The sequence below is a fragment of the Carcharhinus amblyrhynchos genome, chromosome 3 (genome assembly GCF_965287045.1).
Source record: "Carcharhinus amblyrhynchos chromosome 3, sCarAmb.v2.hapA, whole genome shotgun sequence".
Lineage (NCBI taxonomy): Eukaryota > Metazoa > Chordata > Chondrichthyes > Carcharhiniformes > Carcharhinidae > Carcharhinus > Carcharhinus amblyrhynchos.
The window spans coordinates 4,417,180-4,444,541 of NC_137326.1; the positions used below are offsets into that span (position 1 = coordinate 4,417,180).

Below are 27,362 nucleotides of genomic sequence, written 5' to 3' on the forward strand. Positions count from 1 at the left end.
ACAGTGTACCCAGGGTCCGTCTGTAACTGGGACACTGTACCCGGGGTCAGTCTGTAACTGGACTCTGTACCTGGGGTCCGTCTGTAACCGGGACACTGTACCCAGGGCCTGTCTGTAACTGGACACTGTACCCGGGGTCAGTCTGTAACTGGACACTGTACCCAGGGTCTGTCTGTAACTGGGACACTGTAAGAACTTAAGAACATAAGAAATAGGAGCAGGAGTAGGCCATCTAGCCCTTCGAGCCTGCCCCGCCATTCAATAAGATCATGGCTGATCTGAAGTGGATCAGTTCCACTTTCCCGCTTTCTCCCCATAACCCTTAATTCCCTTGTCTATCAGAAACCTATCTACCCGTGACTTAAATATATTTAGCGAGGTAGCCTCCACCACTTCAACGGGCAGAGAATTCCAGAGATTCACCACCCTTTGAGTGAAGAAGTTCCTCCTCAACTCCGATCTAAACTGCACCCCCCCTTATCTTGAGGCTGTGCCCTCTCGTCCTGCTATCCTTTCTAAGCAGGAAGAATCTCTCTACCTCTACCCTGTCCATCCCCTTCATTATGTTATACGTCTCTATGAGATCCCCCCTCATCCTTCTAAACTCCAACTGTACACTGTGCCCGGGGTCTGTCTGTAACTGGGACACTGTACCCGGGGTCCGTCTGTAACTGGGACACTGTACCCAGGGTCTGTCTGTAACTGAGACACTGTACCCAGAGTCTGTCTGTAACTGGACACTGTACCCAGGGTCTGTCTGTAACTGGGACACTGTACCCAGGGTCAGTCTGTAACTGGGACACTTACCCAGGGTCAGTCTGTAACTGGGACACTGTACCCGGGGTCCATCTGTAACTGGGACACTGTACCCGGGGTCCGTCTGTAACTGGGACACTGTACCCGGGGTCCGTCTGTAACTGGGACACTGTACCCGGGGTCCGTCTGTAACTGGGACACTGTACCCAGGGTCCGTCTGTAACTGGGACACTGTACCCAGGGTCCGTCTGGAACTGGGACACTGTACCCAGGATCCGTCTGTAACTGGGACAGTGTACTCAGGGTCTGTCTGTAACTGGGACAGTGTACCCAGGGTCTGTCTGTAACTGGGACATTGTACCCGGGGTCTGTCTGTAACTGGGACACTGTACGCAGCGTCTGTCTGTAACTGGGACACTGTACCCAGGGTCCGTCTGTAACTGGGACACTGTACTCAGGGTCTGTCTGTAACTGGGACAGTGTACCCAGGGTCTGTCTGTAACTGGGACACTGTACCCAGGGTCTGTCTGTAACTGGGACACTGTACCCAGGGTCCGTCTGTAACTGGGACACTGTACTCAGGGTCTGTCTGTAACTGGGACAGTGTACCCCGGGTCTGTCTGTAACTGGGACACTGTACCCAGGGTCTGTCTGTAACTAAGTCACTGCCCCCATGGTCTGTTTGTAAGTGGGAAACTGTCCCTAGGGTTGGTCTGTTTGTAATTGGGATACTGTCCCTGAGTTCTGCCTGTATTTGGGACACTTGATGTGGAGATGCCGGCGTTGGACTGGGGTAAACACAGTAAGAAGTCTGAAAACACCAGGTTTAAGTCCAACAAATTTATTTGATAGTAAACTCACAAGCTTTCAGGGTTTCTCCCTTCGTCAGGTGAATGGAGAGTTCTGGCCTCAGACAGAGCATATAAAGCACAGACAGTTCACAGATTTACTGATTAGAATGTGAACATGGATGACATCATCACAAGTGAGAATACCATCCACCAGGTACACGGTAAATACTCTTGCAACTCGGCCAACGTTGTCTATCTAATACACTGCAGGAAAGGATGTCCCGAAGTATGGTACACTGGGGAGACCATGCAGAAGCTACGGCAACGGATGAATGAACATCGCTCGACAATTACCAGGCAAGACTGTTCCCTTCCTGTTGGCGAACACTTCACGGTCACGGGCATTCGGCCTCTGACCTTCGGGTAAGCATTCTCCAAGGCGGCCTTCACGACACACGATAGCGCAGAGTTGCTGAGCAGAGACTGATAGCCAAGTTCTGCACACGTGAGGACGGTCTCAACAGGGATCTTGGGTTCATGTCGCACTATCTGTAACCCCCGTGACTTGCCTGGGTTTGCAAAACCTCACTTACTGTGCTGTCTGGAGACAATACACATCTCTTTAAACTGTGATCAGTGCTCCTTCCACTCACATTGTCGGCCACTTTAAGACTTGAACAGCAGGTTAGGTGTAAAGATTCGCATTCTAATCAGTAAATCTGTGAACTGTCTGTGCTGTTATCTGCTCTGTCTGAGGCCAGAACTCTCCATTCACCTGACGAAGAGGGAGTCCCCTCGAAAGCTTGTGAGTTTACTATCAAATAAATTGATTGGACTTAAACCTGGTGTTGTCAGACTTCTTACTGCGTTTGGGACACTTGACATAGGGTTTGTCTGTAACTGGGACACTGGGCATGGGATCTCCCTCTATCTGGGACACGATGCCACAAGGTTGTCTTTACCCGGGGTCAGGGATGTGTTTATGTTCTCAGGGACCAGGGATTCTTGCGGGTCTATGTCAGACTCAGTTGTTACAGGTACTGGTTTTGTAACCAGGATGTTGTCGAGTCTGATTCCGCTGACTGTACTGAACAGATTAACACCAAGGATCTAGGCCAGATATCCCCCTGCGTCACTGATGGGCCCTCAGGCTGATCTTGGTGCCTCTGGAGAGAGAGCTTCTGGTAAACCACCAAGAAAATAAGGAACGTCGAGGTGAAGGTGAGTGAACGCACCCACAGACAGGAATGAAATTGGGATCATGATTGCTCAAACTGTGCCATTATCCACTTGGCTATAAGATAAGATGATCATTGTAACGGAAAGCTGTCTTTGAAACTAGTGCAGAAGGTCTGAGAAGGATGCTCGGTTAAAAGAACAAGCTTGCATTGAGATTAAAATCTTACCACATATTCAGGATATCCTGCAGATAATGGGTAAGTGCAACAATAAGGTAACCAGATTGCACACAGCAAGGAATATACACAAACAACCTGTCCTCATGGCCCCATGACATAAGAACATAAGAACATAAGAAATAGGAGCAGGAGTAGGCCATCCAGCCCTTCGAGCCTGCCCCGCCATTCAATAAGATCATGGCTGATCTGTTGTGGCTCAGTTCCACTTTCCCGCCCTCTCCCCATAACCCTTAATCCCTTCTCTTATCAAGAACCCATCAACCCGCGTCTTAAAAATATTTAGCGAGGCAGCCTCCACCACTTCAACGGGCAGAGAATTCCAGAGATTCACCACCCTTTGAGTGAAGAAGTTCCTCCTCAACTCCGTTCTAAACCGCCCCCCTTTTATCTTGAGGCTGTGCCCCCTAGTCCTACTGTCTTTTTTGAGCGGGAAGAGTCTTTCCACCTCTATCCTATCCATCCCATTCATCATCTTATACGTCTCAATGAGATCTCCTCTCATTCTTCTAAACTCTAACGAGTACAAGCCCAGTTTATTCAGCCTCTCCTCATAGCTCAACCCCCTCAACTCCGGTATCAGCCTAGTAAACCTCCTCTGCACGCCCTCCAAGGCCAAAATATCTTTGCGCAGGTGCGGCGCCCAAAAATGCACACAGTACTCCAGTTGCGGCCTCACCAATGCCCTATACAGCTGCAGCAAGACCTCCCTACTTCTATATTCAATCCCCTTCGCTATGAAGGCCAGCATCCCATTTCCCATGACACAATGGGTTAGCACCACTTCAATGGGCAGAGACTTCCAGAGATTCACCACCCTTTGAGTGAAGAAGTTCCTCCTCAACTCCGATCTAAACTGCCCCCCCCTTATCTTGAGGCTGTGCCCTCTGGTCCTGCTATCCTTTATAAGCGGGAAGAATCTCTTTACGTCTACCCTATCCATCCCCTTCGTTATCTTATACGTCTTTATAAGATCCCCCCTCATCCTTCTAAACTCCAACGAGTACAGACCCAGTCTATTTAGTCTCTCTTCATAGTCCAACCCCCTCATCTCCGGTATCAGCCTAGTGAACCTCCTCTGCACTCCCTCCAAGGCCAATATATCCTTCCACAAGTGTGGCGACCAAAACTGCACACAGTACTCCAGCTGCGGCCTCACCAGTGCCCTGTACAGTTGCAGCAAGACCTCCCTACTTTTATATTCTATCCCCCTCGCTATGAAGGCCAACATTCCATTCGCCTTCTTGATCACCTGCTGCACCTGCAGACTGGGTTTTTGCGACTCGTGCACAAGGACCCCCAGGTCCCTCTGCACCGTAGCATGCTGCAGCTTTTCGCCCTTTAAATAATAATCCCTCCTACTATTATTTCTGCCAAAGTGGATAGATAGGTTTCTGATAGACAAGGGAATTAAGGGTTATGGGGAGAGAGCGGGAAAGTGGAACTGAGCCACTTCAGATCAGCCATGATCTTATTGAATGGCGGGGCAGGCTCGAAGGGCTAGATGGCCTACTCCTGCTCCTATTTCTAATGTTCTTATGTTCTTATCTGATATCCTGGTCCTAGGGGCGGCACGGGGGCACAGTGGTTAGCACTGCTGCCTCACAGCTCCGGGGACCTAGGTTCAATTCCTGGCTTGGGTCACTGTCTGTGTGGAGTTTGCACATTCTCCCTGTTCCTCTGGGTGCTCTGGTTTCCTCCCACGTGCTGGTTCGGGTTTCATTGGCCGCGCTAAATTCTCCCCTCGGTGCCCCCGAACAGGTGCCGGAGTGTGGAGACTCAGGGATTTTCACAGTAACTTCATTGCAATGTTAATGTCAGCCTACTTGGGACACTAATAAGTAAACATTAGCGTTTAGAAACTTTTGTTGGCGGTGCAGGTCACAGGTTTGGAAGGTGGTGTTGAGTTGGACCTTGGTGGGTTGTTGCAGTGAATCGTGTAGACGGTGCACAAGGCTGCCACCGTAGGTGTTGCTAATGAGAGTGAATGTTTCGGGTGGTGGATGGGTTGCCAATCAAACGGGGCTTTTTTGCCCCGGATGGTGTTGAGCTTCTTGAGTGTTGCTGAAGCTGTATCCCCCAGATAAGTGGGGAGTACTCTGCCCAAGACCACAAGAAATTACAGAAGGTCGTGAATGTAGCCCAATCCATCACACAAACCAGTTTTCCATCCATTGACTCTGCCTACCCTTCCCGCTGCCTTGGAAAAGCAGCCAGCATAATTAAGGGCCCCACACACCCCAGAGATACTCGCTTCCACCTTCTTCCGTTGGGGAAAAGATACAAAAGTCTGAGGTCCCGTACCGACCGACTCAAGAACAGCTTCTTCCCTGCTGCCGTCAGACTTTTGAATGGACCCACCTCGCATTGAGTTGATCTTTCTCTACACCCTAGCTATGACTGTAACATTACATTCTGCACTCTCTCTTTTCCTTCTCAATGAACGTTATGCTTTGTCAAAACTACCTGACTTGTGCCTTGTAGATGGTGGACAGGCTTTGGGGAGTCAGAAGGTGAGTTACTCGCCGCAGGATTGCCAGTCTCTGATCTGCCCTTGCAGCTACAGTATTAAATGATTGGTGCAGTTTAGTTTCCCGTCAATTATCACCCAAAATGTTGCCAGGAAATAGTTTCTCCTTATTTAGAATCATTGAATCCCTACAATGCAAAAAGAGGCCATTCAGCCCGCACCGACAACAATCCCACCTATCCCCGTAACTGCACACATTTACCCTATTAATCCTCATGACACTAATGGTCAATTTTAGTACGGCCAATCAACCTAACCAGCACATCTTTGGACTGTGGGAGGAAACTGGAACACCCAGAGGAAACCCACGCAGACATGGGGAGAATGTGCAGACTCCTTATAGACAGTCACCCCCCGCCAGGAATCGAACCCTGGTCCCTGACGCTGTGAGGCAGCAGTGCTAACCACTGTGATACCTATTTACTCTGGCAAAATCCTTAATGACTTCATAGATAGAATAGTTAATAGGGAGAAACTGAAAAGATCAAGAGTGTAGGGAACAGATTTGAAGTGGTGTGCGTGGCAATTGGGCACAATGGTCAGCACTGCTGCCTCACAGCACCAGGGACGCAGGTTCAATTCCCGGCTTGGGTCACTGACTGTGTGGAGTCTGCACATCCTCTCCGTGTCTGCATGGGTTTCCTCCGGGTGCTCTGGTTTCCTCCCACAGCCCGGAAGATGTGCCGCTTAGGCGCATTGGCCATGCTAAATTCTCCCTCAGTGTACCCGAACAGGCACCGGAGTGTGGCGACTAGGGGATTTTCACAGTAACTTCATTGCAGCGTTAATGTGAGCCTACTTTGTGACACTGATAAACGAACATAAACTTCAGCAGCAAAAGCAGCACGAGGAAAATCTTTTCCAGGTGGTTGGGACCTGGAATGTTCTGCCCGAATGTGATGGAAACAGATTCAATGGAAGCATTTAAAAACAGATTAGGGCTATTTTTGCTGCAAATCTCAAAAATGCTGGAAATTTATGGAAGTTCTTCAGCATCTAGCGGAAGATGTTTTCAGTGTTTCAACAGAATTCTGGAACATTTCCAAGATAATCTGTTTGCAATTAAAAGTAGGAATATAGGAGCAGAAGGCCATTCAGCCCATCACAACTGTTCAGTCATTCAATTAGATCATGATTAGTTGCCTACTTCAACACCATTTTCCCCCAGTATCCCCATATCCTTCGATGCCATCCATCTCCAGAGATCTATCGATGTTTGTCTTGAATGTGATCAATAGCTGAACCTCCACAAACTCTGGGGTAAAGACTTATCACCCGCTGATAGACAAAATTCCTCATCTCCGTCTTAAACAGGTCTGCCCCTTATTCTGAGTCTGTGCCCCCTGGTTTGAGAGTGGCAGCTTATATTTTAAATCATTCTTTGTACAAGTTTCCCGTCGTGTTGGCGTGAGGGTTTCTATCCGGGTATTTTTCCCATGCACTTCCAGCATTTACGATCGATGTCAGCAACTAAAGACTGCGGGTGGGATTCTCCCAAAAAAAACATTCTAAGTGCCGAATTTGTGTAAAAACTGGAGTAAATCCCACTGGTTTTTTTTTACAGTGGGATTTTCAAAATGAATCTCCCACTCTCTGTGCATCACAGAGAGCACGAGTGTGAATCTCATTTAAATTCTGTGTGCGGGGCCTGTTCCCGCTGGAGAGGCCGGCCGCACAGCGCTGAGTGGGCCATTGCGCGTGCGCCGATCTGTCAGCACCGAGGACGGCGCGTCCGCAGCAGCCTCGTACTTCCGGCCTCCTGATCGCTGGCCAGGCCTGCAGCCCCCCCCTCCCACCACCACCTGATCACCTGGACATGTTTGGGCCAGCCTCAGTCCACGCACCCCCCCCTCCCCCTCCCCCTCCCCCAGCAGCCCAACCTCCCAATTCCTCACCACTACACCAACAGCCATGACACACCCCCCCCACCTTCCCCCACTGCGGTTACCCCACTGACAGTCCCAGGGAATGATGAATGGGATGGATAGGATAGAGGTGGAGAGACTCTTCCCGCTCAGAAAGGATAGTAGGACTAGGGGGCACAGCCTCAAGATAAAGGGGGAGCGGTTTAGAACGGAGTTGAGGAAGAACTTCTTCACTCAAAGGGTGGTGAATCTCTGGAATTCTCTGCCCGTTGAAGTGGTGGAGGCTGCCTCGCTAAATATTTTTAAGACGCGGGTTGATGGGTTTTTGATAAGAGAGGGGATTAAGGGTTATGGGGAGAGGGCGGGAAAGTGGAACTGAGCCACGACAGATCAGCCATGATCTTATTGAATGGCGGGGCAGGCTCGAAGGGCTAGATGGCCTACTCCTGCTCCTATTTCTTATGTTCTCATGTAACAGCTCCCACCCCGATGGCCAGCCCCGATTGCAGGCCTCCCTCTATTACTGCTGAGTGCAGAGTGGCAGTGGGACCCTTCACACCCCCCCACCCCCCGCCCCACCCGCCCCCCCCGAGGCCCCAGCCCCTCGGCACTGCAAGGTGCCTGTTGGGCAATGTCAATGTGCCCCCTGGTCAGTGTCACCTGCCCCATGGGTAGGGCCAGGGGCACCCCCCTTGCCCCTGAGCCTCTGGAGGGGGGGCCCTCCATGACCCTCCCTTCACTCAGACAGGGTCGGGCCATCAGCTCCCTGTTAGTAGAAGTTGTTGTAAACCCCGCTGGAGTGAAACACTCCTGGCTGGGATGAGCAGGCCCAGAGATTTCAGTCCCACTAATTATACACAAATCTCCATTCCCATTGTTTATTCAGCTCTGCGGAGATTTCTGGCAGGGAGCTGACGACGCTGGAAATCCGGGGGCCAGAGACTCGCGGAGGCCACGGCACCCATTGGGAAGCCCTCTAATCAGGAGGGTAAAAAGGGAACATGAGATTGTTTTGGCAGATAAGGCAAAGGAGAATCCAAACAGCTTCTACAAATACATAAAGAGCAAAAGAGTAACAAGGGAGGGAATAGGGCCTCTTAAGGATCAACAAGGTCGTGTGTGTGTGCACGAATCCACAAGAGATGGGTGAGATGCTAAATGAATATTTCTCATCAGTATTTTCTGTTGAGAAAAGCATGGATGTTAGGGAACATGGGGAAATAGTGATGTCTTGAAGCGTATATATATTAGAGGTGGTGGTGCTGGAAGTTTTAAAACGCGTCAAGGTAGAAAAATCCCCAGGACCTGAAGAAATGTATCCCACGACATTGTGGGAGTCTCAGGAGGAAATTGCAGGCCCTCTAACCCAGATATTTGAATCATCAATAGTCAAGGGTGCCTGAAGATTGCAGTGGCAAATGTTGTGCTTTTGTTTAAAAAGGGCTGCAGAGAAAAGCCTGGGAACTACAGGCCAATGAGCCTCACATCGATAGTGGGTAAGTTGTTAGAAGATATTTTGAGGCAGGATCTACAGGCATTTAGAGACACAAGGACTGATTAGGGACAGTCAGCATGGCTTTGTAACTGGAAAATCATGTCTCACAAATTTGATTGTTTTTTGAAGGGACAACCAAGAAGGTAGATGAGGGCAGTGCAATTAATGTTCTCTATGTGGACTTTAGCAAGTCCTTTGACAAGGTACTACATGGTAGGTCATTGCATAAGGTTAAATCTCATGGGATCCAATTGGCTTCTTGACAAGCCAGAGGGTGGTTGTGGAGAGTTGTTTTTCAAACTGGAGGCCTGTGACGGCAGTGTGCCTCAGGGATCAATACTGGGTCCAGTTATTTGTAATTTATAATGATTTGGTAGAGAATGTAGGAGGCATGGTTAGCAAGTTTGCAAATAACACCAAGATTGGTGGCATGGTGGATAGTGAAGAAAGTTATTTCCAATTGCAACAGGATTTTCATTAATTGGGCCAGTGGGCTGACAAATAGCAGATTGAGTTTAATTTAGACAAATGCAAGATGTATTTTGGTAGACTGAACCAGGGCAGGACTTACCCAGTTAATGGTAGGTCGTTGGGGAGAGTTACAGAACAGAAATCTGTACATGTTCATAGCTCCTTGAAAATGGAGTCACAGGTGGACAGAGTGGTGAAGAAGGCATTCAGCATTCTTGGTTTCAGCAGTCAGAACATTGAATACAGGAGTTGGAATGTCTTGTTGAAGTTGTACAAGACATCAATAAGGCCACACTTGGAATGCTGTGGGCAATTCTGGTCACCCTATTATAGAAAGGATATTATTAAACTAGAAAAAGTGCGGAAAAGATTTCCTAGGATGCTACCAGGACTTGATGGATTGAGTTATAAGGAGAGGTTGAATAGACTGGGACTTTTTCCTCTGGAGCGTAGGAGGCTGAGAGGTCTATAAAATATGAGTGGCACTGATCAGCGACATAGTCAATACCTTTTCCCAAAGGTAGGGGAGTCTAAAACCAGAGGGCATAGGTTTAAGGTGAGAGGGGAGAGATACAAAAAAAAGTGTCCAGAAGGGCAATTTCTTCACAGAGGGTGGTGTCTGGAACAAGCTGCCAGAGGTAGTAGTAGAGGCAGGTACAATTTTGTCTTTTAAAAAGCATTTAGATTGTTACATGGGTATGATGGGTATAGAAGGATATGGGCCAAATGCAGGCAATTGGAATTGGCTTAGGATTTTTTAAAAAAGGGTGGCATGGACAAAGGGCCAAATGGCCTGTTTCCATGACGTAAACCTCTATGACTCTGAGTGAATAAATCAAGTTCATTACATGGGTGTTAAGCTCATGCTTTGTTCAAAATCTCTGGACTACTGAGGATTGAACAACAAATACACCATTAGTCTCCCATTCTCTCACTGAAGCCCAAAGGTTGTTCGATGGCTTTCTGATTGATTGGAGTGTAAACTGTTTAGATGGAAGATCGCTATTGAGTGCTGTACCTGTGTTAACACTGCGATTGTGTGTACAGGGTGTTAATGCTGCGATTGTATGCTGTACACAGGGCATTAATGCAGCAATTGCATGCTATATGGGTTCACAGAATGGGCTTTGCACACACACACACACACACACACACACACAGGAAAACATGATCAACATGTTGTCAAACACTTTTTATTTATAAAGACTGGATTTTAAGTGAGCAGGTCCTGGGGAAAACAAACACTGCTTAACGAGGTTTAATCACAGCCAACAAGGTAGGAATGCATAGAAATTCCATTTTCCCCTCTCCCTCCATACTGGAACCACAGGCTGAGAGAAAGGAGAGAGAAATCCGGAAATGTTTTTACACCATTCAGCAAGAGAGAATCCTTTCAAATGTCATTATCACAACAGAGGAACATCAGTTTGTACCCAGGTGCTGAGAATTATATACAAAACTAACTATACTTTAAAAACAAAGCTTGGAATAGATGCCAGCAAGTTTACTGATGGAGTTTAGCATTTGAATGCACTCAGTGCACCAAACAGTCTCATCTTTCCCTAGGAGACAGGACAGTTCTCCACGTGGCCATTCTGCCCACATAAACTAGTGTCATCAAACAATCTGACCGAGGAAAGTAAGTATCATGGGCAGGCCTGACGTGTCCATCTATAATGCAGCAGGAGTTAGTGAAGGGCGATCAGCAGCGAGCAACTTCTCTCCTGGCTTAGACCAGCAGGTGACGGAATAGAAATCACACAAAAACCTCAATAAATTCTGCACAGTCAGTTTTTGAACTGGTGACAAAGGGAACGGAAACTAAAAGGCATCAGTCAGCTGTAAAAAAAAAAGCTACACTTAACCTGCCTTTTAAAAGCTAAATGTCAAACTTTATTTCATTCTCTCCTGCACCTAAGGATGAAGTACAAGAGCATAAGCATTTGGACAGCTGGCTATAATACTCGAAAAACTCCCATACACTTGCTGGTGCAGCCACCATCTAAACCATATAATCTGAAGTTAAACTGTACTGACCATAATTTAACAACACCCCGTTAAAGTCCAACAGGTTTACTTGGTGTCACGAGCTTTCAGAGCATTGCTCCTTCATCGCCTGATGAAGCAGCGCTCCGAAAGCTTGTGATACCAAGTAAACCTGCTGGACTTTAACCAGGTGTTGTGAGACTTCTTACTGTGCCCACCCCAGTCCAACGCCGGCATCTCCACATCCACTCAAGAGGTGGGAGCTAGTAGGGAGGGAAATGAATGGACAGCATTTCAACATGATATTGAATATCTCTGGATGGGCAGTGCTATTACACAGATCTCTAACGCGAGCCCTGCATTATTTATGGGACACAGCAGTCCCAGGATTGTTCACACTGCCCCCGCAGTCTTATCCCCTTTTTTCCAGGACAGGGTCAATTTCTGCTGAGACATCATCCCATGGTTGTTAGCTGTCCCCTTCATGTCTGAGCTTAGGTATGGACAGCAGTTAGACTTTAAGCTGCACTAGAGCAGAATCTGATGATGTCCTCGCCACAGATCGATGTACTATTCAATCTGACGCCTTTGGGTTTATGGTTGGAAGTGCTGTCTGAACTTCCCTTCACAATTACCCGGATCAGGCACGTTAGGGACACTATTGATTGATCTGTTGCTGGTTTAGAAACTCGGAACCAAGGAGAGACTTCCTGATCTGGAGAACTCAGTAAGGGCACAGAGAATTTTAAACTCAAACACAGGTTGTCTCTGGATCTCTTCGTTGCACCTTTGAATCAAAAATACACACACACACACACACACACACACAATCATATGTGCATATGCATGCACCCCACACATGCCACACGTGCAGGCACATGCATGCGCGCACACACACAAACGCTTTCCCATGGTGGAAATTTGTGCTTTTGACCGTAATTAAACAAGTTTCCAAAATATGTTTTTGAGTTCTTGGTACAATGAAAAGCTGAATTAACCTTATCCTACCCAGAGCAGTGAATTCCCAGAAAATAAAAAAAAATGCGTCTCTGGGTGAGAAAGAGTTCAGGAACATTCTTCGCTGCTGTGATAAATTGGGAAATCTCTCTCGCCTGGACTCTCGCTAAAACACTCAAAAGGAGAGAGTCAGCACACTGGTTAAAAAAGCAGAGCTCCCATGCTGCCCACTTCACTCTGCTCTTTCACAAAGATCTCAAAGTACTGGTAAATGATGGTCACCGCCAATAATATACCAGTGCCAGACCCAATAGCACCCAGAAAGTCCGCAAGTACAGACAGCGCACCAATGCACAAGCCTCCGAAAGCAGCGGCAGTGGGAATATATCTGTAAAACACAAGTTGAAGGACTCATAAGTACAAACGGCAGACTATTATATCCAATAAGCCAAAATATGAACAAGCAGCAATAGGCCATTCAGTCCCTTGAACCTGCCCTGGCTTTTAATAAAATCATGGCTGATCTGACAGCAACCTCAAATCTGCATCTCATCTATACACACACAAACCCAACCCAACCCCCCCCATAACCACTCACTCCCTTGCTTACTAAGAATCTATTTACCTCTTCCTTAAAATCAAAGATACTGCTTTCACCACTGGAATGCACTGCCAAGTAGGGTGGTGGAGACAGGCACGCTGGGGTTGTTTAAGGCTTACTTAGACAGGCGCATGAGCAGACTAGAGACGGAGGGATACAGGAGACTTTTCTAAATAAATTTCAAGAGCTTTGGGACGTCCCTGGGAATCAATTGATTCCTATGGACCTTCCAACATATTTCATGGCTCACATGCTTTATTTCTGCACTTCTGGGGATTCCGTAAATGTCTAAGTTTTGCATGTTTATTGATGTCTTTTCTTTTACTTCACAGGTGATTCGGTCCACCTTGTTGTCCACAAGGGGCATACACACGGTGGGTCGTGCGAGGGATGCTCTTGGATGTTGCTTCGAGAGTTGCCTAGTGCTTCACGTCATTAGTGTACGCTTAAACTGGACCATCTGATGGGCAACATGACAGCTCAGTGACTATCACTGTTTGCTACGCAGATACATGGATTTGGGCCGGTATCTGCACATTCTCCCCATAACTGTGTGGGTTTTCTCCGGGTGCTCCAGTTTCCTCCCACATCCCAAAAACGTGCTTTTAGGCTGATTGGTGTAACAAATTGTCCCTAAATTAGTCTTCCCTCAATCTTCCCCAATAGGTGTAGACAAAGGTCATGGGTAGAGGAGGGCACTCAATGTTAAAATGGCAGCAGGGGCTCGTTGGGCCTGTTTCCCATGCTTTGTTCTTTTCAGGGAGAGTTTCAAAGTCTCATGACCTCAGTGAAAAAAATTTGCCACATCTCCATCTTAAATGGACAACCCTTATATTTAAGCAATTCTAGATTCTCCAACAGGAAGCATCTTTTCCAAATCCTGTCTATCGGAATCTTGTATGTTTCAATTAAGTCACCCCTTACTCTTCTAAACTCCAGTGGATACAAGTCTAACCTATCCTTATAAGGCAACCCACCCTTTCCAGGTATTAGTGCCCTAAACCTTCTCTGAAATGTTCCCAATGCATTTATGTCCTTCCTTAAATAAGGTGACCAATATTGCACACAATACTCCAGATGTGTCTCACCACTGCCCTGTACAACTGAAGCATAAACTCCCGACTTTTGTATTCACATCCCCTTGCAATAAATGATAACATTAGCTTCCCTAATTACGTGTTGCACCTGTATACTAGCCTTTTATGATTCATGCACTAGGACACCCAGATCCCTCTGCACTTCAGAGCTCTTCAATCTCTCACCTTTTAGATAATAAGCTTTTTTATCCTTCCTGCCAAATTTCACATTTACCCACATTATGCTCCATTTGCCAGATCTTTGCCCTATCTATATCTTTTCTTAGTCTCCGTACATCCTTTCACAATTTACTTCCCTGCCTATCTTTGTCTCATTAGCAAATTTGGCAACCAACCCTTATCTCAAGTCTAGTCATCTATATAAATTGTAAGCAGTTGAGGTCCCAACACTGATCCCTGAGGCACATCACTCAATACATCTTGCCAGCCCTGAAAATGATTCATTTATGCCTACTCATTGCTTCCTGTGAGCCAGACAATCCATGAATCATCATTTGCTGTTCCTCCTATTGAGTCCAATCTTCTGACCTACCATTTGTCTTTGCACAAATACATTTTTCCCCTTTAAGTTTGATACTATCTTTAACCTTTCTGATCAACCATGGATATCCATTCAGAAATATCCACTTAAATGCTTGCCACTGCATCTCTATTGTTCTATTCCTTAACCTAATTTGCCAATTCATTTTAGCCAGCTCTGCTTTCATACCCAAACAATTGCCCTTATTTAAAGTTTAAAATACAGCCTTAGTCCCACTCTTCTCTCCCTCAAATTGAATGCAAAATTCAATTATTGCCAGGGCTGGACAATTGCAGCCAAGGGAAAGGATTGTATAGGCTGAGGTTGTTTTCCTTGGAACAGAGGAGGCTGAGGGAAGATGTGATTGAGGTGTACAAGTTTGAGGGGGGCCTGGATAGAGTGGATGCAAAAAAAAAAGGTCAGGTGACTAGGGAGCACAGATTTGAAGTGACTGGCAGAAAGATTAGAGGGTAGATGAAGAAAGAGCAGTAGGAGCAAAAACCCTCAACTCATTTAGGTGGTTTCTGAATATGGAACTGAAGTCCCGTACGGATTATGAATCAAGTGCTGGAAGATGGGATTAGGCTGGGAGCCTGGTTATAGCTTGACATTTTCTAAACTCTCTAAATATCTGAAAAGGAAGAAGAAATGTGGCAAAAGGGTGGAGAACATTCATTGCTTCTTAGGAGAGTTAGCACAGACATGATGTCTGAATGGCGTTCTGGAACGAAGCTATGAAAACGATCGCTAAGCATTTAAATGGAAAAATGCGACAGTTAGTAACCTACCTGTTAAGCTCATGGACCATTGAGGTCTCCCTGTGTCCTCTCATCACCATTTGCTGTTCTTTAAGTTGCTTGGCTACCTGTAATTCAATGAGAAAAAATACTCCAGCTCAATAGTGCTGTTATAGCAGAAAATGCAAGTGAAGCAGCTACAAACCTCAACATTAATACAAGGATATTAGTCTGTCATAGATAGTCTCAAATATTGGTCCCCAATCCAGTAAACAGTTACTCTATTTCGGATAAAACAGGAGCAGTTAAGTGGTACCTCATCAACATAGATAGAGTTAATAGTGAGAGACTGCTCCCTAGACTGGGTACGAACACGAGAGGTCATCATTTAAGGGTGAGGGGGGGGAGGTATAATTTGGAGATGAGAAGAAGGTTCTTTACGCAGAGAGTTGTGGGGGTCTGGAATGCGCTACCGAGTAGGGTGGTGGAGGCAGGAACGTTGGACTCGTTTAAGATGCAGTTAGATAGGCACATGAGTGAAACGAGAATGGAGGGATATGGTAGGGGCTATTAAATAGGGTTAAACCTCGGGAGACACCGGAAGGGCAGGCCGTATGATTAATATTTTTTGTCTTTATTCCACAGGTGGAGGTCCACCTCGTGTCAAGCGAGGGGCATGCACACGGCGGGTCGTGCGTGGGCTGCTCTTGGAAGTCCAGGAGTGGCCTAGTACTTCATGTCGGTGTGTGTGCTTGATCCTGGACCGGTAGACGGGCGCCGCAACAGCTCAGTGACTAGCACTGCTGGCTGTGCAGACACATGGATTTGGGCCTGTGTCTGTGGGAGTTTGCGCATTCTCCCTGTGGTTGCGTGGGTTTCCTCCGGGCGCTCCGGTTTCCTCCCACACCCCAAAGATGTGCTCTTAGGCTAATCGGTTTTTACCAAATTGACACTATTTCTTCCCTGAATCTGACTGAGTAGGGTCCCATTCGTAGACATGCAGGGTAGAATAGGTGTAGGGTGATGCGGCGGCGCGGGCTCGTTGGGCCGAAGGGCCTGTTTCCCGTGCTGGGTTGTTCTTTGTTCTTTGTATCTCCAAACACTTCAGCTATTACCCAATATTCAATATCAGCTGGCCTGGCAGTGGTTGCAACACAAGATAACGAATAAACTGATGAGTTTCCAGTGGTTTTGGTCACTGATGGGAGTAGAATCAGGGATCTTTAAATCCACCTGGATCATCAGCTTTTCCCCAAGATGACTGCACTGGCACGGTGGCAGTGGTTAGCAGCACTGCTGCCTCACAGTGAGAGGGACTCAGGTTCAATTCCGGCTTCAGGTTACTGTCTGTGCGGAATCTGCACATTCATAGAATCCCTACAGTGCAGTAGGCAACCATTTGGCCCATTGAGTCTGTACTGACCATAATCCCACTCAGACCCCATTTACCTTAGCTAGTCCCCCCAAACACTAAGGGTTAATTTAGCATGGCCAATCAACTGAACCTGCACGTCTTTCGCACTGTGGGAGAAAACCAGAGCACCCTGAGGAAACCCATGCAGACAGGGGGAGAACATGCAAACTCCACACAGACAGTGACCCAAGGATGGAATCAAACCTGGGTCCCTGGTACTGAGAGGCAACAGTGCTAACCACTGTGCTGCCGCTTTCTCTCTTTGTCGGTTTCCTGCCTCCCATACTCCAAAGATACGTGGGTTAGGTTTACTGGCCATGTCAAATTGACCCTGCTGTCAGGGCTGTTAGCTGGGTTAATGTATGGGGTTACGGGGATAGGGGTGCAGACTCGATGGGCTGAATGGCCTCCTTCTGTACTATAGGATTCTATGATTCTCCTCTGCTGCTGCAGTTTCCCCCAACCACATAACAAAACAAGGGGGTGGGGGAGAAGAACGTAAGGAGTGGAGCAGGAAACCTGTGCTAGAATAAAGAGCAGCCCTTGGCTATTTGCCCTGACCTTTCCCTAATAAGGGCCAGTTATTACTGCACTTCTTAGACAGTCGACATGGACACAATGGGCTAAATGGCACCTTCTACAATTCTCTGAGAATAGAGTATTAGGGACAGCATGAAACACTGGCGGATTGGGTCCAGCAAGTGTGAAAGGACATCGCACTCTGCCTCAGCAATGGACCTCAGTCTCAAAGTTACTAAACTCACTTGCTACAATTAATTCAACAATATTGCCATCGATCACATTAGGTACCTTGTGACATCTGAAAGTGTCTATTTAATGTTAAATTAGAAGTAGTTTCATACTTTGATCCAACACCCAACCAGACAGAGATGCAACCCAGGTCCACAGGGAACTGGGCAGGTTGACCATTTTTAAAAATAAAATATCAATGGGGGACTGATGGCAAGATTCCCGCAAAGAAAAATAAATTGCTACACTTACATCCTTGGCAGAGGAACCAGACACCTCAATCCAGGTCTTGGAGAAGAAAGCACAGGAGCCCAACATGAAGACAATATAAATCACTGCATGAACAGGGTCATCCAACACCGAACCAAATGACTCCGGAGGTGAGAGGTAATAGCAGAGGCCCCCAACGGGATATGCTCGGGCAGGACCACCACCCGTGATATCCTTCAAAAGGAAAACAGAAAAGTTTTATTAAGATAACACGGAATGACGGAGCAGTTACCTCAGGTTTGTCAATTTCAGACTGCAATCTGGACAGCACCTGCTCCTGATTTTCTTTATCTTTTCCAAAGGTCTTGATGCTTTCCATATGGCTGTTGTCCATCACATCGCACAAGCAGCTGACCTTTGAGTTTAGCCTAACTGGGTACAATAGTCAGTCGCTCAGCTTTCATACTTCCCAGAACGGGGTAAGGGGGCCGCACTCAGGAACAAGGAGGGGCGGCACAGTAGCTAGCACTGCTACCTCTCAGCATCAGGGACCCACGTTCAATTCAGGCCTTGGGTCACAGTCCGTGTGGAGTTTTATCCATGTCTGTATGGGTTTCCTCCCACACTCCAGACATGTTCTGGTTAGGTTGATCGGCCATGCTAAATTGCCCCTAGTGTCAGGGGGATTAGCTAGGGTAAATATGAGGGGTACAGGGATAGGGCCTGGGTCAGATTGTGGTCAGGGCACACTTGATGGGCTGAATGGCCTCCTTCTGTACTGTGGGGATTCTATGTGCTTTATTTTGACCTGACAAGAGGTCACACAACACTAGGTTAAAGTCCAACAGGTTTATTTGTAGCAAACGCCACTAGCTTTTGGAACTGGCTGTTCTTTCGTCAGATATATTGACCTCCCCAGAGGATCCCTGGGCACAACTGCAACGTCCGAATGCTAGACATCACTTAGCTGCGCACATATGCTGAGGAACTCCATGACTCAATATGGCATTTAACAAAAATTCCTTCAAATTCACATGAACACCAATCTCATCCTCTTTATTGACTGAGCGATTTATCCAATTGCCTTTAAAAATAAAAGCAATGCAGAAACTGCTGCCTGATCAAAGCTGATGCCGGGTACAAGGAAGTATCTACATTTAAACTTTTTTTCTGTTTGAATAAATTCTTGAACCAATGAAGCAGTCTCTGGTCCTATCCTGCTCTTGTGTAAATCCTGCCAAACGTTTTTGCCCCCAATCACACACAAGACTTCACATTCTGTGTCTGCTGCTCCACAACCTATGGCACGGGGACAGGAGAACAGATTCAAACTGGGAACACAGTCTACATTGCGCCTTTTATAGTGGGGCAATAAGTGAGAAAGTGTGTTTAGAAAGCATATTCCAGAACTTGCAACCCAGGTAGCTGATGCATGGCTATCAACGGCAGAACAGTTAAAATCTGGGATGTTCAGGTAGAGGAGTGCACATATCACCGAGAGCTTAGGAGTCCGAAGAGATTAGAAAGGGACTGAGGTGGCCATGGATGGATTTGAAAACAGGAGGTAAGAAGATATTCAGAACCAACACTAGAAGCATCTGGTCAATTCCAGCAGGACTTCCCAATGGGTAAAGCAGCAACAATATCAACCAGCTGGAGGCCATCAGGGGATTGTGGCAGGGGATGTCTCAATCTCAGTGATGGAATTATAACAAGCCAAATAACACCTCTCGCCTGTATCTACTTTCATAAAAACGCAAGCATGATCTAACTACATTAACCACAAAATAAAGTTGTACTTACAGACCAGGTCCCCAGTAGATTGACGAGGAAATTGCCACTGAATCTTGTTGATAACATCTGAGAGATGACGTAGAGGTTGGAGACCAGAGCAGACTGGAGGATGATGGGAATATTGGATGTGTAGAAAAGCTTGATGGGATAGGTGTTGTACTGTCCACGATAACGGGCAGACTTAATTGGAAGATCTACTCTGAAGCCCTGCAAGATGCAAACGTAAAGCTGCTTTAGTACTGATTACTATTTGAAGTCATTAACATTCAAAATTAAAAAAAACTTTGAAATTGAATCCAGTTGCAGAGATTAAGTAACACATTCCATGGCACAATACTGAGTTGCAGGGTACTTCGTGGACCAAACAGCTTTCTGTGCTAGAAGCAATATTTCTCACTAAATTCAGTAAAATTTGCAATATAGGATATGTACGGATACCTCATTTCTTTCAATCCCTCTCAAGAACAGGTGGAAATTTCATCTTGAGTTTTCCAGCCTGACCCCTCTCTCCAGCTCTTGGCCCGGAGCCCTGTATTTCCATGTTTCAAATGGATTTCTGCCTCTACCACCCTCTTGGCATGGTGGCACAGTGATTTGCACTGCTGCCTCCCAGCACCAGGGACCCAGGTCCGGCCTTGGATGACTGTGGAGTTTGCACGTCCTCCCCACGTCTGCGTGGGTTTCATGCACAAATTAGGCAGATTAGCCATGCGCGGGGTTACAAGGATAGTGCGGAGGGAAGGGCTTGGGTAAGATACTCTTTCGATGAGTTGGTGTAGACCCGATGGGTCGATTGGCTTCCTTCTGCACGTAGGGATTCTATGGTTCTTTCAGTAGTGAATGCCAGCTCCCCCACCAACCCCTCTGGATATTTCTCCTGAACTCACTTCCAATCCTCTGAATCTATGCCCCCCTGGTTATTGACCTCTTAGCCCCTTCCTATCCTCTCTATTTAGATTCCCTCAGAATTTAAAACATCTCAATTAATTCTCCTCTCAGACCCTTCCATTTCAAAGAAAACAAGCCCAATCGATCCAATCCAACCGTTTAGCTAAAATTCTCTATTTCTAGCAGCATCCTTATAAATCTGCTCCCTAATGCAACGTGGCCTCTGTGATATGTGGAAGCTGGAACTGCATAGTTTATCAGCCAGAAACAAACACCAGAAAAGAGCTGACAAAAATTCCCAATCGATTCACAAACGTCCTTCAGGGAATGGAAGCTGCTACTCCCAACCAGCCTGTCTGAACCGTCATTCTGATCCCAGTTATCAGATAGACTCCATACGCTCTCTGGCTCATGGGGGCAAATAGATATTTTTGAAAAATATTTTATTTAGTGTCACAAGTAGGCTTACATTAACACTGCAATGAAGTTACTGTGAAAATCCCCTAGTTGCCATACTCCAGTCCCTGTTCGGGTACACTGAGCGAGAATTTAGCATGGTCAATGCACCCAACCAGCACATCTTTCAGACCGTGGGAGGAAACTGGAGCACCTGGAGAAAACCCACACAGATATGGGGAGAACTCGCAGACAGTGACCCAAGCTGGGAATCGAATCCAGGTCCCTGGCACTGAGGCAGCAGTGCTAACTACCATGTCACTAAAGCATAATGGGACAAAAACAATTAAATGTGCAACAAAAATCCTAAATCAAAATATTGCAGATGTTGGAAATGTAAAACAAAAAGCAGAACATTTGAAATACCCGGGTCAGTAAACATCTGTGAAGAGAAAAAATGAGTTAACGTTTCAGTCCTGATGATCTAAACCATTAACTCAGTCACATTCTCTAGAGCGCAGTATTTCCAGCATGTTCTATTTTTGATTACAACGCAGCACAGAAATAAAACAAAATCCTTATATCATGCACAGATAGCTCCCACTTCTCACAATCCCCTCTCAATTCGGATGTCAGAGGTAGGTTCTTTACTCAGAGGGTAGTAAGGTCATGGAATGCCCTGCCTGCAGCAGTTGTGGACTCGCCAACTTTAAGGGTGTTCAAATGGTCAGTGGATAGGCATATGGATAACATTGGAATAGTTTAGGTTAGAGGGTCATTAGATTGGTTCCACTGGTCGGCGCAACATTGAGGGCCGAAGGGCCTGTACTGCGCTGTAATGTTCTATGTTCAATTAATATACCAACAATCTTTGATAACTCTGTGTGCTTTAGAAAGTTATCTAAAGCGCTTCACTTGGAAATTGGTAAATATGGTTGCTATTTTGCTCCACATTCCTGGAACCAGCAGTAAAATGAACAATTTTCACAGCCCTGATTTTCACCGATCACTTGCCTGGAAGTAGATGACCACTGCAAATACAAAGATGGTGGCAATGAGGTTCATGAGATTTGGCAGGTTCTGACGGTAAAAGGCTTCACGGAGAGCACGGACTTTGTCCTGTCGTGTGGCCAGGAGATGGAACAGGGCAATGATTGATCCCTCAAACTCGGTACCTATTGGAAACAGAAGCCATGATTAAAAAGTAGTTCGATTGGGAGACTATTTACAACACTGCAACCTTCACTACATATAGAATTCTGATATAATGAACATTATTTATAAAAAATCCATTTGTGTTTCCTCTACATTATCCAGCTAAAAACATTGAACATGAATGTAGGGGATTTTCACAGTAGCTTCACAGTGTGAATGTAAGCCTACTTGTGAACAATAAACAAATTTTACTTATTACTTTGTTAGCATCACAGTCAAGTGCAGACATCTCTTTCTAGAGAAACTACACCCCACCATCTCAATGTTCAATGCTCATCAATAGGAGACACCTTTCCAAGGTCTTGCATTTGGACGGGCCAAACAAGGAGTCATCTTTTGGACAGCTGGATCTTTTTCCTTCTCAGAGAATTGCCATTCATGACCCTGTTAGCACAGATTCAAACTCATTTATGTGGGATTGCTGAAGTCACCCACAACAGAGCTTTCATCATATTCTCCTGGGTCAGACATTTACATGATGTGGGTATGCCAGCGTTGGACTGGCGTAAACACAGTAAAAAGTCTGACAACACCAGGTTTTTAGTCCAACCTATTTATTTGATAATATACTCACAAGCTTTCGGGGTTAGCCCCTTCGTCAGGTCTCTATCAGAGACTGATAGCCAAGTTCCGCACACATGAGGACGGTCTCAACAGGGATCTTGGGTTCATGTCACACTATCTGTAACCCCCGTGACTTGCCTGGGTTTGCAAAACCTCACTTACTGTACTGTCTGGAGACAATATACATCTCTTTAAACTGTGATCAGTGCTCCTTCCACTCACATTATCAGCCACTTCAGGTCTTGAACAGCAGGTTAGGTGTAAGGATTCGCATTCTAATCAGTAATCTCTAAACTGTCTGTGCTTTATATGCTCTGTCTGAGGCCAGAACTCTCCATTCACCTGACGAAGGGGCTAACCCCGAAAGCTTGTGAGTATATTATCAAATAAATAGGTTGGACTAAAACCTGGTGTTGTCAGACTTTTTACTCAGACATTTACACACAGTACAAATATTAGGAACGTTAGCTGATCATGCTGCTGCCAGAGATCAACAGGAAGCAAACATGCTTTGAGTTTTGTTTATCCCTCTGTTAACAACTGGTGACAAATATTTTTAACACAAATGTCAAGGCACAGTGATCTACTCTGCAGATGGATAGAATGACTCAGTTTCCTTGACCAGGACTTGTGCATCTTTATTTTATCAACAACATGGCCCTTATCCAGGGTACTTCTCTCAACCAATACTTTCCCCTTCTACGTGCTCTGTGTTAATCAAAATGCTGTTTCTAGTCCAATTATCCATTTGATTTGCCTCTTCTGATCAGTCTGATCTCTCACACAGTCATTGTAGTATTCATCATAAGCTTTAGGATCTAGATAGGCTGGGCAAATGGGCCAAGAACTGGCAAATGGAATTTAATGTTGGCAAATGTGAGGTTGTCCACTTTGGTAGGAATAATGGTAGGAAGGACTATTACTTACGTGGCGAAAAACTGCAGCAGGCGACGGTGCAGAGGGACCTCGGGGTCCTTGTGCATGAGTCGCAAAAACCCAGCCTGCAGGTGCAGCAAGTGGTCAGGAAGGCGAATGGGATGCTGGCCTTCATAGCGAGGGGGATTGAATATAAAAGTAGGGAGGTCTTGCTGCAGCTGTATAGGACACTGGTGAGGCCGCAGCTGGAGTATTGTGTGCAGTTTTGGTCGCCGCACTCACGCAAGGATATTTTGGCCTTGGAGGGAGTGCAGAGGAGGTTTACTAGGCTGATTCCGGAGTTGAGGGGGTTGAACTGTGAGGAGAGGCTGAATAAACTAGGCTTGTACTCATTAGAGTTTAGAAGAATGAGGGGAGATCTCATTTAGACGTATAAGATGTTGAATGGGATGGATAGGATAGAGGTGGAGAGGCTCTTCCCGCTCAGAAAGGACAGTAGGACTAGAGGACACAGCCTCAGGATAAAGGGGAGGCGGTTTAGAATGGAGTTGAGGAGGAACTTCTTCACTCAAAGGGTGGTGAATCTCTGGAATTCTCTGCCCATTGAAGTGGTGGAGGCTGCCTCGCTCAATATTTTTAAGACGCGGGTTGATAGGTTTTTGATAGGCAAGGGGACTAAGGGTTATGGGGAGAGGGTGGGAATTTGGAACTGAGACACGACAGATCAGCCATGATCTTATTGAATGGTGGGGCAGGCTCGAGGGGCTAGATGGCCCACTCCTGCTCCTATTTCTTATGTTCTTTAGCCCATCACCCAAACTTTTAGATTGGCTGTGCTATATATGTTTTAAGAGTAAAAAGACCGCTTACCTCTACCCGTGTTCACGGTAGTAGGGCTGAAAGCTTTCCACACGATGGTCTCACAGATGTTTGTGGCAATGAAGAGGGAGATACCGGATCCAAGGCCATATCCTTTCTGCAGCAGTTCATCTAGAAGTAGCACGATGAGGCCAGCAACAAACAGCTGTAAACAAGTTAAAAACTCCATCGATAAGGCTGTGTGAAACTCTGCAAGGAGAAAAGCAGTGCAGCTCGACTAGAACAGTCCAAAGCTTGAATGATTACCATTGACCTAAATTAGAAGATTTCTTTTCCAAACCGCACACTTTGGCAAAAACACAATTTACAATACTGACAGCAGGAATATTACTCAAAATCTGGCTTCTTGAGGAGCATTCAAACAGAAAGGAAAATATGAAGTGACCGTACTGCATGTTTTATCATTCATAACATATCCAAAATACTGATTGATCTAAATCAAATTTGAATAGATCAATACTGCTTCTCCTGATTCAGGCATAGAAGTGCTGGGTTTAGTTCAACACAGCACTCAAATTCAAAATATATGAACAAACTCTATCAAATTCAGGACAAAATTTGTCCAGACAGACATTTCATTATCGAGTAATCACCGGGAGGCAATACAGCCACCCTCAATATTGGAATTTCACACTGAAGCCTTCACCAACTTTACCTGGATAATGATCAGCAGACAGATGCCAGCTCCCATTTCTGATGGATCTCCATACATCCCAGTCATGACGTATACAATGGCTTGTCCAATAGTGATGATCATACCAAAAACTGCAAGGCAAAAAGTAGTCACCATTCAGGTACGTACACGAAGCGAAAGCCTCGACAACAATGTGCATTTATATAGCAACTTGAATGCAGTTAAGTTTCCCAAGGTGCTTCGCAGAATCCACAAGAACAAGTTTCAGAATCACAGCGGATCAATTCACTAAATTAGCACGGTGGCAGTGGTTAGCAATGCTACATCACAGCGCCAGGGAGCCAGGTTCGATTCCCAGCTTGGCTCACTGTCTGTGTGGAGTCTGCATGTTCTCCCTGTGTCTGCACGGGTTTTCTCCAGCTGCCTCCCACAATCTGAAATACATGCTGGTTGGGTGCATTGACCTGAACAGGCACTGAAATGTGGCAACCAGGGGAATTTCACAGTAACTTCATTGCAATGTTAATGTAAGCCTTAATAGTGACTAATAAATAAACTTTACCTTTTTAAAACTTTAAATGGATCCCAGTGTCAGTTTACTGGGGCTATTTTCCAATTCCTATGGATTTGTGTGCACAATCTATATCCGACTCTGGGAAAAGGAGAATGCATCAGCTTTGTGACAAAGTGCGAACTCTCTGTAGAAGTCCTCTGTATTGAATGTTCAGCTGGAACATTCAATACACTGTGGATTGTTGTACCAGGAGATTGAAGTGAAGACTCAGCTCATTCAACATCAACTGCAGCAATCACTGAAAGGGAAGATCACATCAGACTATCAGAGTCTGGCTCAGGTTCTTGGGACTCATCTCATTCCTGGTTCAGGTCCAGATCTGGGATTTGAGCATGCCAACTAGGCGGACACACCAGTGTCAGCTGTACCTCAACTGGCTGCACTCTCACTAGCATCAGATGGTTGTGGGTTCAAGACTCACTCCAAGGCTTGAGCACAAAAATGAAGATGAACACTCCAGCATAGTGCAGGAACACTGAACTGTCAGAGATGTTGTCTTTCAAATGAGACTGAGGTCATGTTTGCCTTCTCAGGTGGATATAAAAGATCCTGTGGTTCTATTTTGAAGAGTAAAGGATTATCATCAAATTTTCCAGTTAATTTTCCTCCTCAATCTAGATCATAATAAAAATCTAGTCATTAGCACATTGTCATTTGTGGGAGCTTGCTGTGCACAAATTAGCCACCATATTTCCAAAGTTATACTACTTCAATGTACTGCATTGGCTGTGAAGTCCAACGGGACAGTGGGGTTGTGAAAGATGCTACAGGAACACGTTTTTTTTGTTTGAAGGAGTGCTTCATTGCTTTGTGTACATGTAATCAGAAGCTCTCTGCTCTTTAGGTGAAGAAAAACTCCTGACACCAGAGGCCTGAAATTTCGAAAGGTGTCAGCCAACATTCCCCCATACCCACAACCACTGAGTCTATTCACTACAGGGTGTACAGGGTCTTCCTATGCTGTGACTTTTATCTACACAACTATGACTACAATTCAGTGGATGTGAAACAATCAGACCTTTTGCAACTGTGATGGAATCTTGACGCAGTGGGTCGAAATAACAGAGGGTTGGAACCCAATACAGCAAACAGGTTTACCACAGAGTTGGTACTGTACAGGATAATGGCCTAGACTGCCTAAAGGGCCATGCCAAAACACTAACTACCCAACAAGCGTACACACATCCATCTATCTTCAAGGCCACAATGACAAATTGCTCAGGTGGCTATACATTGCATCGAAAATATTCTACATATGTTAGGCTATGCAACATGACTCTATACAAATCAATAGGAAGTGTGATCTAGAGGATGTTGATTCCTCACTGGTTGTATATGCCGTTCAGGAATATGGCTGTGTCGGACCCCGGACATGTTCTCAGGAACCTCTGGTGATATTCCTTCCCTTGGTGAGATCTTGGTATCGTCCCCAATGAGGGAAACTAGTAGTAGGGTAATCAGTTATTTCAGACTCAGGGTAGTAACAGGTCCAACGTCAGGAGCTCAAAATGGATGTTCATCTCAAGACGATTCTGACAATTCGATGTGTGAAGCTAGTAACTGATCAGCGTGGCAACTCCTAACCAGTTCATCAGTTCTTGCAAAGATGATTGCAGGTGAGCAAGAGACGCTGGATTGCTCAATTTCTTAACCCACAGACCAAACGATCTCAAAGAGTATCATCCAATGATCCACCAAACTCTCAATATTCTGCAAGATGCTTCAAGGCTGCTACAAGCTGTGAAATATTCTTGTCCTCCAATCAATTTCTTTGATGCAACTGGAACTGTTCCGTGATGATCAGTGGCTTCGGTGAATAATGTTCTTCGAAGGCTTTCACCAATTATTCAAGGGTTTTCTTATCGGGCTTGTCTGGCTGTACCAAAGTATGGAGTACGTTAAATGTTTTACTTCCAACAGTACTGAGGAAGACTCCTCGAAATTTCT

The 27,362-nt window shown here is 45.9% G+C and overlaps 1 protein-coding gene across 1 annotated transcript in view; it reads right to left on the reverse strand.

The window, feature by feature from the left end:
- Positions 1-10,500: 10,500 nt before the first annotated feature.
- The window catches only part of LOC145363191 (protein transport protein Sec61 subunit alpha-like 1), a 37,341-nt gene continuing 20,479 nt past the window's right edge, over positions 10,501-27,362 (reverse strand). The window contains exons 6-12 of the mRNA XM_080218640.1: positions 24,863-24,972; positions 24,199-24,352; positions 21,688-21,848; positions 19,399-19,596; positions 17,638-17,829; positions 15,273-15,349; positions 10,501-12,654 (exon numbers count right to left, since the gene is read on the reverse strand). Of these exons, the coding sequence (XP_080074766.1) occupies positions 12,468-12,654; positions 15,273-15,349; positions 17,638-17,829; positions 19,399-19,596; positions 21,688-21,848; positions 24,199-24,352; positions 24,863-24,972 (1,079 nt within the window). The 3' untranslated portion in view covers positions 10,501-12,467. The remainder of the gene's footprint in view (positions 12,655-15,272; positions 15,350-17,637; positions 17,830-19,398; positions 19,597-21,687; positions 21,849-24,198; positions 24,353-24,862; positions 24,973-27,362) is intronic.